General features: G+C 43.0%; 1 protein-coding gene across 1 annotated transcript in view; it reads left to right on the top strand.

Annotated features, from left to right (window-relative positions):
- Positions 1-7,939, top strand: part of LOC127532703 (sialoadhesin-like) — a 258,353-nt gene extending 250,414 nt beyond the window's left edge. Inside the window, exons 12-15 of the mRNA XM_051944726.1 lie at positions 612-713; positions 4,603-4,704; positions 5,933-6,019; positions 7,074-7,939. Coding sequence (XP_051800686.1) covers positions 612-713; positions 4,603-4,704; positions 5,933-6,019; positions 7,074-7,117 — 335 coding nt within the window. The 3' untranslated portion in view covers positions 7,118-7,939. The remainder of the gene's footprint in view (positions 1-611; positions 714-4,602; positions 4,705-5,932; positions 6,020-7,073) is intronic.
- Positions 7,940-12,534: the final 4,595 nt, after the last annotated feature.

Below are 12,534 nucleotides of genomic sequence, written 5' to 3' on the forward strand. Positions count from 1 at the left end.
TGCCACCACAGAGTCATAAAAGGTCTTCAGAAGTGCTCCCTGCACCCCGAAGGACCTCAGTTTTCTGAGCAGTGGAGTCTGCTCTGTCCTTTCTTGTAAAGTGTGCTGGTGTTAGTAGTCCAGTCCAGTTTCTTGTTTAAGTGAACACCCAGGTACCTGTAGGAGTCCACAATCTCAATGTCCGTTCCCTGGATGTTCACTGGTGTAGGAGAAGTGTGTCTGTTCCTGCTAAAGTCCACCACCAGTTCCTTGGTTTTCACCGCATTGATCTGGAGGCTGTTCAGCAGGAACCAGTCCACAAAGTCCTGGTTAAGTTCTCTGTACTCCTCCTCATCTCCGTCCGTGATGAGGCCGACGATGGCAGAGTCATCAGAGAACTTCTGAAGATGGCAGTTTGTGGTGTGATGGGAGAAGACTGCAGTGTAGAGGATGAAAAGAAAGGGGGCAAGGACAGTCCCCTGTGGGGCCCCATACTGCAGACCACAGTGTCAGACACACGGTCCTAACTTGGTTTTCCATTCCAGCCTCTATGCAGAGGATCATTGTGTCTTGGTTCTGTTCTGGTATCAGCTGTAGAACCTGCAGTGATCTGGATCTATCTGACTTTACAGAGAGCGATCCAGCTGCAGTCTACTCGGCAGTGAAAGGAAGAGAAGACGTCACTTATGGACAGATGGTCTTCAAAGACGGTGGAGGCCGATCAAAGAGCAGAGGTACAGCTGCTCTTCTTTGTCTCCATGGTGGTTCAGCTGCAGAACAAGAGTCCAACAGTTGTAGAGACGACCGATAGAGGACACTGGTAGCTTTATTCACAGCTCAGAAACACAGCTGCAGCTGGATTTTTGTGGTTCTGGAACAAGTCTGTCATCAATAACCTGAACTTAAATGTAAATAAGTGTTGAAAACCTGGATAATAATTCACAGAAATGTCCAAAACTGTGATACGAACATATAATAATTTAAAAACACCTGGATACTAATGCATGAAAGGGTCAAAAACCTCAATATTAATGAACAAAGAGGCTCAAAAGCGAGGAAAGAGACACAACACAAAGCGGAAGCAAAAAGAATATTTTTAGTTTTCTCAAAAACAGAACTACAAACATGGATGGCAGAACTACAACCAGAAATACTGATTGAGAAGGTAACAGAACAGACGAGAGCTCCTACTAGTAGGAGGGTGGACTGGAACGACAAAAGTAAATTTAAAAAACGACCGAATTAACAAACGACCCACGTAAAGGAAGACCTAAACAGGAAGCAAACAATATACAAAAAATACAAAATTACCTGAAACAAGAAAGCAATTTGGCTTTGCTAGAATTGACTAGAATGATTGGTAACTGTTACTGGCGCAGACTGTAAAAACTGCATCAAAAATCATTGGATCCCCTCTGCCTCAAATTGGTCAGCTCAGCCGGTGAGCTGAGGGGCCAGATGGTGGGATTGGGGAATGTGGATCTGAGTTGGTACGAGCAGCTGGGAACCCAAACTGAAACACAAGAGAGTAGTTGAGTGTTGATAGTGGAAAAAGAGCCAGACGTGACTACTACTACTACTATGGCGGCCTCAGCCGGGCTTCAACATGGATCCTCCAGATATCGCGGTCCATCATACACGCGGCCAGCTCTCCCTCACTCTCAATTCCAGTATCCCTCTTCAGTATATCGATGTAATTTATCCTTCTCCGGCCTCTTGTCCTATTTCCATGCATTGGTGCCCAGAGTATAAGGTCACTAGCAGGTAATTCCTTGTGACGAAAGCAATTCAATGCTAGCTGCATTCTCCAACCGGCCACTGCGTCTCCAACTTTGTTCATTCCCTTATATACAGAGCCTTGTGAAAGTATTCGGCCCCCTTGAACTTTTCAACCTTTCGCCACATTTCAGGCTTCAAACATAAAGATATAAAATTTTTATTTTTTGTCAAGAATCATCAACAAGTGGGACACAATCGTGAAGTGGAACGAAATTTATTGGATATTTTAAACTTTTTTAACAAGTTAAAACCTGAAAAGTGGGGCATGCAATATTATTGGGCCCCTTGCATTAATACTTTGTAGCGCCACCTTTTGCTGCAATTACAGCTGCAAGTCCCTTGGGGTATGTCTCTATCAGTTTTGCACATCCAGAGACTGAAATTCTTGCCCATTCTTCCTGCAAAACAGCTGGAGCTCAGTGAGGTTGGATGGAGAGCGTTTGTGAACAGCAGTCTTCAGCTCTGCCCACAGATTCTCCATTGGATTCAGGTCTGGACTTTGACTTGGCCATTCTAACACCTGGATACGTTTATTTGTGAACCATTCCATTGTAGATTGGGCTTTATGTTTTGGATCATTGTCCTGTTGGAAGATAAATCTCCGTCCCAGTCTCAGGTCTTTTGCAGACTCCAACAGGTTTTCTTACAGAATGCTCCTGTATTTGGCTCCATTCATCTTCCCATCAATTTTAACCATCTTCCCTGTCCCTGCTGAAGAAAAGCAGGCCCAAACCATGATGCTGCCACCACCATGTTTGACAGTGGGGATGGTGTGTTCAGGGTGATGAGCTGTGTTGCTTTTACGCCAAACATATGGTTTTGCATTGTGGCCAAAAAGTTGGATTTTGGTTTCATCTGACCAGAGCACCTTCTTCCACATGTTTGGTGTGTCTCCCAGGTGGCTTGTGGCAAACTTCAAACCAGACTTTTTATGGATATCTTTGAGAAATGGCTTTCTTCTTGCCACTCTTCCATAAAGGCCAGATTAGTGCAGTGTACGACTGATTGTTGTCCTATGGACAGACTCTCCCACCTCAGCTGTAGATCTCTGCAGTTCATCCAGAGTGATCATGGGCCTCTTGGCTGCATCTCTGATCAGTCTTCTCCTTGTTGGAGGTGAAAGTTTAGAGGGACGGCCGGGTCTTGGTAGATTTGCAGTGGTCTGATACTCCTTCCATTTCAATATGATTGCTTGCACAGTGCTCCTTGAGATGTTTAAAGCTTGGGAAATCTTTTTGTGTCCAAATCCGGCTTTAAACTTCTCCACAACAGTATCTGGGACCTGCCTGGTGTGTTCCTTGGTCTTCATGATGCTCTCTGCACTTTAAACAGAACCCTGAGACTATCACAGAGCAGGTGCATTTATACGGAGACTTGATTACACACAGGTGGATTCTATTTATCATCATCAGTCATTTAGGACAACATTGGATCATTCAGAGATCCTCACTGAACTTCTGGAGTGACTTTGCTGCATTGAAAGTAAAGGGGCCCAATAATATTGCACACCCCACTTTTCAGTTTTTTATTTGTTAAAAAAGTATAAAATATCCAATAAATTTCATTCCACTTCACGATTGTGTCCCAATTGTTGTTGATTCTTGACAAAAAATTAAAATTTTATATCTTTATGTTTGAAGCCTGAAATGTGGCGAAAGGTTGAAAAGTTCAAGGGGGCCGAATACTTTCACAAGGCACTGTAACTCGCTGTTCAGCACGTGATGAAACCACTTTATATTGAGGACTGCCCTCAACATATGGGTGTAACAACCATTAAGGGATTTCTCTAAGGCCAATGTCATTGTCCAAGCCTCACATCCATAGAGTAGGACTGATTTCATGGTTGCCCGAAAGAGGTGGACTTTGGTATCCCATGACATCTTAGACTTCCAGATGCTCCTCATCTTGTTGAGCACCTGTCAAGCGAGTGCCTTTCTGATTTTCAGGTATTTTTCTGTGGATTCGACCCATGATCCTAGATACTTAAAGTCCTCCACACTTCTAAGTTCTGCCCCGGAGGTTGTTCTGAGATGAAGGTGGTCTTTGATTTTGTATGTGAGCAGCGCAAGAGGAGTTGCGACCCTTGTGTTTCTGTGCCACATGCACACAGCACTGAAAGGTTTCAAACATGGAAGACGTGAACAGGTTACCGAATGCTAATGTGACTGGTTCAGTCACAGTCCAACGTAGAAAAGATTTCAATAAGATGAATGTTTATGATGAAGTGTCAAAAACCTGAATATTAATGAACAAAAATGTAAAAAAAACCCCTCAATATTAATGAACAAAGGTATTAAAAACCTGGATCTTAACAGACAAAAGTGTGAAAAACATGTATATTAAGAAACAAAAGTATCAAAAACCAGGTTACCAATGAACAAAAGTGTGAAAAACCTGAATATTAATACACAAAAGTGTCAAAAAAAAACTCAATATTAATGGACAAAAGTGTGAAAAACCTGGATCTTAACAAAAATGTGGAAAAACCTAATTACTGATGAGCAAAGGTGTTAAAAACCTGAGTATTAACTAACAAAAGTGTCAAAAACCTCAATAACAATGAACAAAAGTTTCCCTGGCACCTGTTGACTCATCCATACATGAAGCTGTTGACTAAATCTAGCAGCTCTGAGGTCAGTGTTTCCATCCTGTACAGCAGCAGAGGTGTTAAAAAGATAAAAACTGTCAAAGTGTGAACTGTACTTGTTGTTGGTAACACTTGTGTCTGCGGTTCTAACCTGGTTTTCCATTCCAGCCTCTATGAAGAGGATCATTGTGTGTCTTGGTTCTGTTCTGGTATCAGCTGTAGAACCTGCAGTGATCTGGATCTATCTGACTTTACAGAGAGCGATCCAGCTGCTGTCTACTCGGCAGTGAAAGGAAGAGAAGACGTCACTTATGGACAGATGGTCTTCAAAGACGGTGGAGGCCGATCAAAGATCAGAGGTACAGCTGCTCTTCTTTGTCTCCATGGTGGTTCAGCTGCAGAACAAGAGTCCAACAGTTGTAGAGACGACCGATAGAGGACACTGGTAGCTTTATTCACAGCTCAGAAACACAGCTGCAGCTGAACGTCACATTATCGGCTAAACTTGCTTGGAACTGCGACCGAGTAGGTACTAAAATAGTACCTGGTACCAGGTACTACATCCTGATAAAAAACCTCACAAACCAAGTAGAGTAGAGCTGAGTATGCTCCTCCTGGTGTACAGCTAGGCCGGTCAGAGTGTTGGTGGAGAATCCCTGATGATGAGAGGAATCCAGAGGCAGGCAGAGGTCAGGCTGGTCAGGGAAATGGAACCATCTGGTGGGTGGTCTTGAGGCTGGTCAGGCAGGCTGGACCAATGGTTGTAGTTCCCCAAAGGCTGGGTTGTGGTCCACAACAGCCGAGGTGGGACCCCTCTGGAGGCCGGACTGGGAATCGGTGAAGGTCAGGATGTAGGGCAGATACAGGGGGACCCCAGCTGGGCTCAGTGGTGGGAGCACTGAGGTCAGAGAGAAAGAGCGGTGCCAGGCAGGGGCAGAACAATCCGGATGTTTTTGTGGAAATGTGTGAAAAACCTGGATACTGATGTCCAGAAGTATCAAAAGGAATCTGTGGGGGGTTTCATACCCTGACAGTTGTCTGGCAGGCAGAACTTCACTCTACTGATTTATTCACAGATGTTAATGTTCAGTTTTACTGTTTTTGTGGTTTTGTTCAATAGAAAAACTAGATATCAACACCTTTGCATAAAAACGTGATTCTGAGACAATATGAAAGAGCAGAAGGACCGATTCTCAAACTGGTCTGAACACAGAAAGAGTTAAAACTCTACTCTATCAAACTCATCTGCCAAAGCAGACCACACTATGACAAGGAAACAGGTCAGTTTCACACCACAGCTCACTGGAACCAACAGAAGGAAGCTGCTGCTGTGGTTTTTACCTCCTGAGTTGAATTATTCTGAGAATTCAGCAGCTTTGTGGTCGTCTTCTTTACTGTTTCACGCGAATAATGTCCAGTTATATTTGGGTTGTTAGTCATTAACAGCAGCAGAAGAAGGGGAACAACATTTATAAAGCTCCTAATGAGTCTAATTATAAAGCTACATGGAAAATAATTAGTTTAACACTGTAAAGTAACCGTGCTGGTGTCAGTGAACTGATTTATTTTCTGTGTTTTGTTGTGCAGCCAGCGATCTAGCTGCAGTTTACTCAGCAGTGAGAACAGAAGAAACCAGCTATGGACAAATAGTCATCAGACCAAACAGGAGCAGAGGTACAGCCGCTCTTTATTCTCAACTTTGGAAAGAGAGAAGAGAAATGTTTCCTGAAATGTTGAACTGTTCCTTTAAAATCATCAGGGAGAGAAACCACAGGGATGTCCACGAGTACTCAGACCCTTTAGTGACCTTCAAGAATCAATGCCACACTTCAAAAATATTCTGTCACAGCTTCATCATTTTAAATAATACTTGTAAAAGTACAGGAGTATTATCTGCAGTATCTGATTATTAATCCTGATGCATCAAATGTTCAGCAGTGTTTTACTATCTGAGCTGTTTTAACTGATCAGCCACAACATTAAAACCAGCTGTAGAACATCACGTTGCTTCTCTGCTCACTCCACAGGTCTGAGTTTATTCAGGCTCAGTTCCTAAAAAAAAAAAAGCATCTGAAATTAGTGGGGACACGAGAAGTCATCGTCAACCATTATAGACTCAAATGATTCAAAATTTGTCCAAAATGATTCAAAATAGGTCCAATTGGGTCCAAAAGTTCACAAAATAACTCAAAATGTTTCCAGAATTACTCAAAATGTGTCTAAAATGATGCAAAATTTGTTCAAATGGTACAAAAAGTTCCCAAAATAGCACAAATTGTGCACCCAACTTACTCAAAATTTGACCAGAATGATGCAGAATTTGTCCAAATAGGTTGAAAAGTTCCCAAAATAACTCAAAATGTTTCCAAAAATACTCAGAATTGTCCAAATGATGCAAAATTTTATCCAACTGGCTCAATACATTCCCAAAATCACTCAAAAACTTACTAAAATTACTTAGAATTTGTCCAGAATGATGCAGAATTTGTCCAAATATGAAATTAAATAACATAAAATATTCTTAAAAATACTCAAAATTGTCTCAATGAATTCAAAAGTTTCCGAAAACGTTCCCAGAATGACTCAGAATTTGTCCAAAATGATGTACAAGGCCCCCCCCCCCCCCCCCCCCCCCCCCAACATGGTAATTTTGCTGCATATTAATATGATTGTGTTGTTTTTGTGCAGAGCTGCTTGTTCTCATTCTGTTTTCTCTCTTTGTGTTCAGAGTTTCCACTGGAGCCTCAGGTCATCTACTCATCACTGAAGTAGTCCACCAGTCCAACCAGTGAGCTGCTGACCTCTAACTGGTCCACACAGCCAGTCACAACACAGTACATTCACTTTTTATGGAGATTTTTAAATGTTCTCACTCAATTAGATTCATACAAAAGAGTGAAGAAGCTGCAGAAACTAAAAGACTAAAACCAGAACATCTTAAATGTCTCCTGTTGAACAGAATGTAATGGTAACTAGTGATTCTGTGTTCTGTTATTAATATCTTATTTATGCAGCAGCGATCAGGTTTCTCTGCAGGATCAATAGTTTGCTTGATGTTCTTCTCATGTGGCTCTGTGGGTTTCAGAGATGTTGGATGGAAAATTTGACTGGTTCTGGTTGGTTGTGGCTAACCAATGTGTGTGTCTGTTCAGTGTAGATAGCAAAGAACAAACGTACAGAAACCACAACCGCAGACTATAAACAGCATCCTCTACTGAAAACTCTGTACAAAAGTGCCCCTCCCTTTTTTTTTTTTTTTTTTACAGAAGGTGTGTTTAAAAAGCATGTTTAGTTCAGAAGCTGTTCAAACTGAGAACGTTCCTGTCAAGAGAAGTCGTAAATGAGCTTCTTATCATGTATAAAATATCCGGGATAAAATAAAACAACACTGAGCAGTTTGATGTTTGTGGTTTTGTTGTGAGGTCTGTTGAGCTCATTATCAGGACGTCTGCTTCAGTCATCCTGAGAACATTCAGAGACATCAGCATCTCAGCTTTCACACATTTATTCCAGTTGATTTACTGTGATCCTCACAGACTAGTAGAAAAGAGCATCATCTGCATAGAATGAAACAGTGAATTAAACAGTTGGACATGATAGCCATTGCCATGCTTCTCTGCTTGCTTTGCAGAATTAAATTTGATGATATATCTATTGTGAGTTTGTAGTTATTTTTTAGAAACACCTTCCACCAATCAGTGGAAATATTTGGTACAAATAGAAAAGAAAAAGCCTTATATCACTGCTTGTGAAATATTGCTGAATGTGTGCTGGGTCTGCACTCGTCTGGCCTAAGTCTTCGGTCAGAAAGACTGCAGCGAGTCCAGAGGTAGTGATATAGAGTCTTGAATCCAGTCCACAAAGAGGGGAACAAGGTGTGTGGGTGTGTGGTCATAGAGGCAATTATGCACAACACGAGTCAGAACACACAAATTTCCGAGGCATGCCATCTCACCGCTGCCACTCCTTCTGCAACTGAACACCAGAATAGCAGTACGCATGCATTATGGGGGCAGCCGTGACGTAAAAGGAGCCGTCTCATAAAGGCACAGTGAATGAGAGCAGGGAAATTTGCACAGCCGCACCCAAGTTCAGTCACTGAATTTGTAATAACTTACAAATGTCCCTGCTGTGCCGTTCTCAGTCCTGTGGCATCTCCAGCAGGGAGATGAGCTTCGCCACTGGCTGGGTGCAGGTAGTCCCTTTAATGTCCACTTCAGCAGCGCGGATCCTACTGTCGTCGCTGGGGATCACCTTAGTGACTCGTCCTATCGGCCACCGTGCCCGGGGCAGCTGTGGGTCAATTACCATGACCACTTGACCCGTACAGAGGTCTGGGGTGGAAGTACACCATCATCTTCTGTGGTGAAGGTTAGGGAGGTAGCATGAGCCTCAAGAACAAGGAGAAGCATGTGCAGAGGCAGGTGCAAAACCAAAGGAAAATGTAAAGTATGCCATAACTGATCAAGCTGAAACAGAAATAAGAAAATCCACCCGTGAAAGAGTTGTTTGACATTTTACACCTAAAATGCAGGAACTCAAAGAGCAAGAGTTAATCCAAAAGGAAAGAAAGTTCCAATCACTCTATGAAAAGTGGAAAATTAAAGTGAGAGATGCTCGCACAAAATTAAAGGAAGCATGCCCAGAAAAGGACTTGTATAGCATGATGGATGATGTTGAAATACTTGACTCTGACTTGAAACAAACCTATGACAATATAAGAAAGCAAACAGTCCCAAGTCAAGAAATCAGGAGGAAAGTTGATGCATGCTCTGCTGTAACTCTGGACTTATTGCGATTAATGAGAGTACGGCTAACAGTAGAAGAAAGCGAGTTTGATGCTGTAGCAGAAAAGGCAAGATTACACATGCTCCTTGATAATGAGTATGCCAGATCAATATATGGATCTACTGCCTCCAGAGTAACTGCACACAGCCCTCATTCTGACCGTCTCTCAGAGTCACCTAGCATCTCAAACAAGAGAGCAGAGACAGCTGCACAACTAGCTGCAAAGAAAGCCGAAATACAAATGGAAGAAGCTATTGAAGCTCATCGGCAACAATTGAAAAAACTTGAAAACCAAAGAGACATTGAAGTAATGCAAGCAAAGCTGAAAGTCTACACTGAGGAGGAGTTTAAAGAGAAAAGTGAGAGATGTGCACACAGCAAAGTAAGTCCTACCCTAACCACCTCTTACATCGAATGTCATGGTCAGCCAGTCATAAAAAGTGAGTCAGCCATTGTGCAGGCAGTTCAAGAGTCAATAGCTCTCACTCGGTTACCTGCTCCAGAGCCTACCGTGTTTTACGGTGATCCTTTAAAGTTCATAGAGTGGAACACAAGCTTTAAGGCTCTTATAGAAAGAAGATGTTCAAATCCTGCAGACAGGCTACTTTTACCTGCAAAAATACATAGCAGGAGAGGCTAAATCCACTCTTGAAGGTAGCTTCTATCGTAAAGATGAAGAAGCCTATAAACAAGCATGGGATCGGCTCAATGCAAGATATGGACATTCATTTGTAGTGCAACGCGCTTTCAGAGAGAAACTCAACAAATGGCCAAAAATTGGTGGTAAAGAGTATGTCAAACTGAGAGAATTCAGTGATTTCCTGCAAACATGTAGCAATGCAATGCCTCACATAAAAGGTCTACAAGTGCTAGATGATTGTGAAGAGAACCAGAAGTTGTTGGTCAAACTCCCAGATTGGATAGCGTCCAGGTGGAATCGCCATGTAACAGAACAGCTGGATAAAGGCAAGGACTATCCAAGCTTCAAAGACTTCTCTTCCTTTATCTCCAAAGAGGCACGCATAGCTTGTAACCCAGTGTCATCATTGCATGCCTTAAAGCCACCTGCAGAAAACCCATTGAGAGAAACAAAACGCACAAAAGCAAATGCCTTTGTTACCAACGTAAGAGCTTCAGACACCTCAACCTTTGCAGCTAAGCTTAACGTGGAGGAAACCAAGTCAAGAGACACTGATAAGCAAAGGAAAAGAGACACACCACCACAAAACTTAAGCACAATCAAGTGTATTTGCTGTGGAGAAAATCACACCATACATAAGTGTCCAAAGCTAACCGACATGTCTGCAGATGAAAAGAAAAGGTATGTCCATGAAAACAAACTGTGTTTTGCATGTCTGAGAAAAGGTCATAATTCTAAGGACTGTAAGAACAGAGCCATGTGCAGCATATGCAGAAAGAGTCACCCTACTCCTCTGCATGAAGACCGCTCTCCAGTAGACAAACCTGCACAAAGCACAGCAGAAGAAAATATGTCCTCACTCTCTTGCTCTGTGGAAGGAAGGGAGAATGGGAGCACCTCGATGATTGTACCGGTGTGGATCTCAGCAACCAATGCTCCGGACGCTGAAACCTTGGTGTACGCTCTATTAGATACGCAAAGCACCCACACGTTTGTTGATCAGGAAGTGTGTGAAAAGCTGCAGGCAGTGTCAGAGCCAGTAAAACTAAAGCTTGCAACCATGGTCAAAAGGGACACTATTGTGAAGAGTTGAAGAGCACAAGGACTTAGGATCAGAGGATTCTTCTCCAATACGTGCATTGACCTACCTCCAGCTTACACAAGAGACTTCATTCCACTCGAGCGTACACACATTCCTACTTGTCAAACAGCCAGCAAGTGGAAACATCTCGCAAACATTGCTCATGAGATTCCCCCTCTAATGGACTGTGCAGTTGGATTGCTGATAGGCTATGACTGTTCCAGAGCTCTAGCTCCCAGAGAAGTCATCACTGGAGATGACAATGAGCCTTACGCTGTTAAAACAGACCTAGGCTGGAGCATTGTAGGAGGGGCACCATAGTTTGTCAATGCAAGGGATGTAACTGGTCTATGTCATCATGTGGCTGTGAAAGAAATACCCCCCATAACTCCATCTGCCATTATTAAGGTGCTTGAGTCAGATTTTGCGGATACCAAACCCAGTGACAGTGATATATCACAAGAGGATATCCAGTTCCTCCAAATCCTAAAAGAAAGAATCCATCAAAATGAGAATGGTCATCTAGAAATGCCTCTTCCCTTTAAAGCATGCCCCCACCTCCCAAACAACAAAAGTTTGGCTCTAGTCCGTTTAAAGCACCTCAAAAGGAAACTGGACAGAGATCTTAAGTTTAAAAATGACTATGTTAAGTTCATGGAAGGAGTCCTCAGAGACGGCGATGCTGAAAAGGCAGACTCACAGCCGACAACAGGAAATGTCTGGTATATACCACACCAAGGCGTTTATCACCTGCGAAAACCGGACAAGCTCAGGGTGGTATTTGACTGTTCTGCAAAGTTTCAAGGGACAGCCTTAAATGACCATTTAACGACAGGGCCTGATCTCACAAATGGCTTGACAGGAGTGTTATGCCGTTTCCGAAAGCGCCCCATTGCTATCATGTGTGATGTGGAGAAGATGTTTCATAGGTTCCACGTCAGCCCAGAGGACAGAGACTATTTGAGGTTTCTCTGGTGGGAAAATGGGAACACAGACTTAGAGCCCAGAGAGTACCGCATGAAAGTCCACCTTTTTGGGGCATCCTCTTCCCCAGGCTGCGCTAATTACGGTATGAAACATCTGGCCAATGAAAATGAGAGGGAGTGTCAAGTAGCAGCTAACTTTGTCAAAAAACATTTTTATGTGGACGATGGCCTAGTAAGTGTGGAAACTGTTGGAGAGGCAACTGAGCTCGTGAAAGAGGCTCAAGCATTATGTGCCAAAGGAAGGCTGCACCTTCACAAGTTTCTTTCCAACAGCAGAGACGTTCTAGACTCAATCGATGCAGCAGAACGTGCAGTTGAGGTAAAAGATGTAGACCTCAACTACAATGATCTTCCAGTGCAACGAGTACTAGGTATAAGATGGAATGTAGAAAATGACAACTTCTTCTTCCAAGTAACGCTCGATGAGAAACCACTGACACGCCGTGGCATCCTCTCAGTCGCAGCATCTCTCTACGATCCCTTAGGGTTCCTAGCCCCTTTCATTTTAGAAGGAAAGAGAGTGTTGCAAGAAATGTGCCAGAAAGGCATTGGATGGGACGATCCTCTACCTACTGAACTGAAGCTAAGGTGGGAGAGTTGGATGAAAGATCTGGAAAACCTCAAAATGATCCAAATCCCCAGGTGCTTCAAGCCCACAAACTTTGGTGAAGTGTTGAGAGTTGAACTCCATCAC

Source organism: Acanthochromis polyacanthus, chromosome 24, assembly GCF_021347895.1.
Source record: "Acanthochromis polyacanthus isolate Apoly-LR-REF ecotype Palm Island chromosome 24, KAUST_Apoly_ChrSc, whole genome shotgun sequence".
NCBI classification, from domain to species: domain Eukaryota; kingdom Metazoa; phylum Chordata; class Actinopteri; family Pomacentridae; genus Acanthochromis; species Acanthochromis polyacanthus.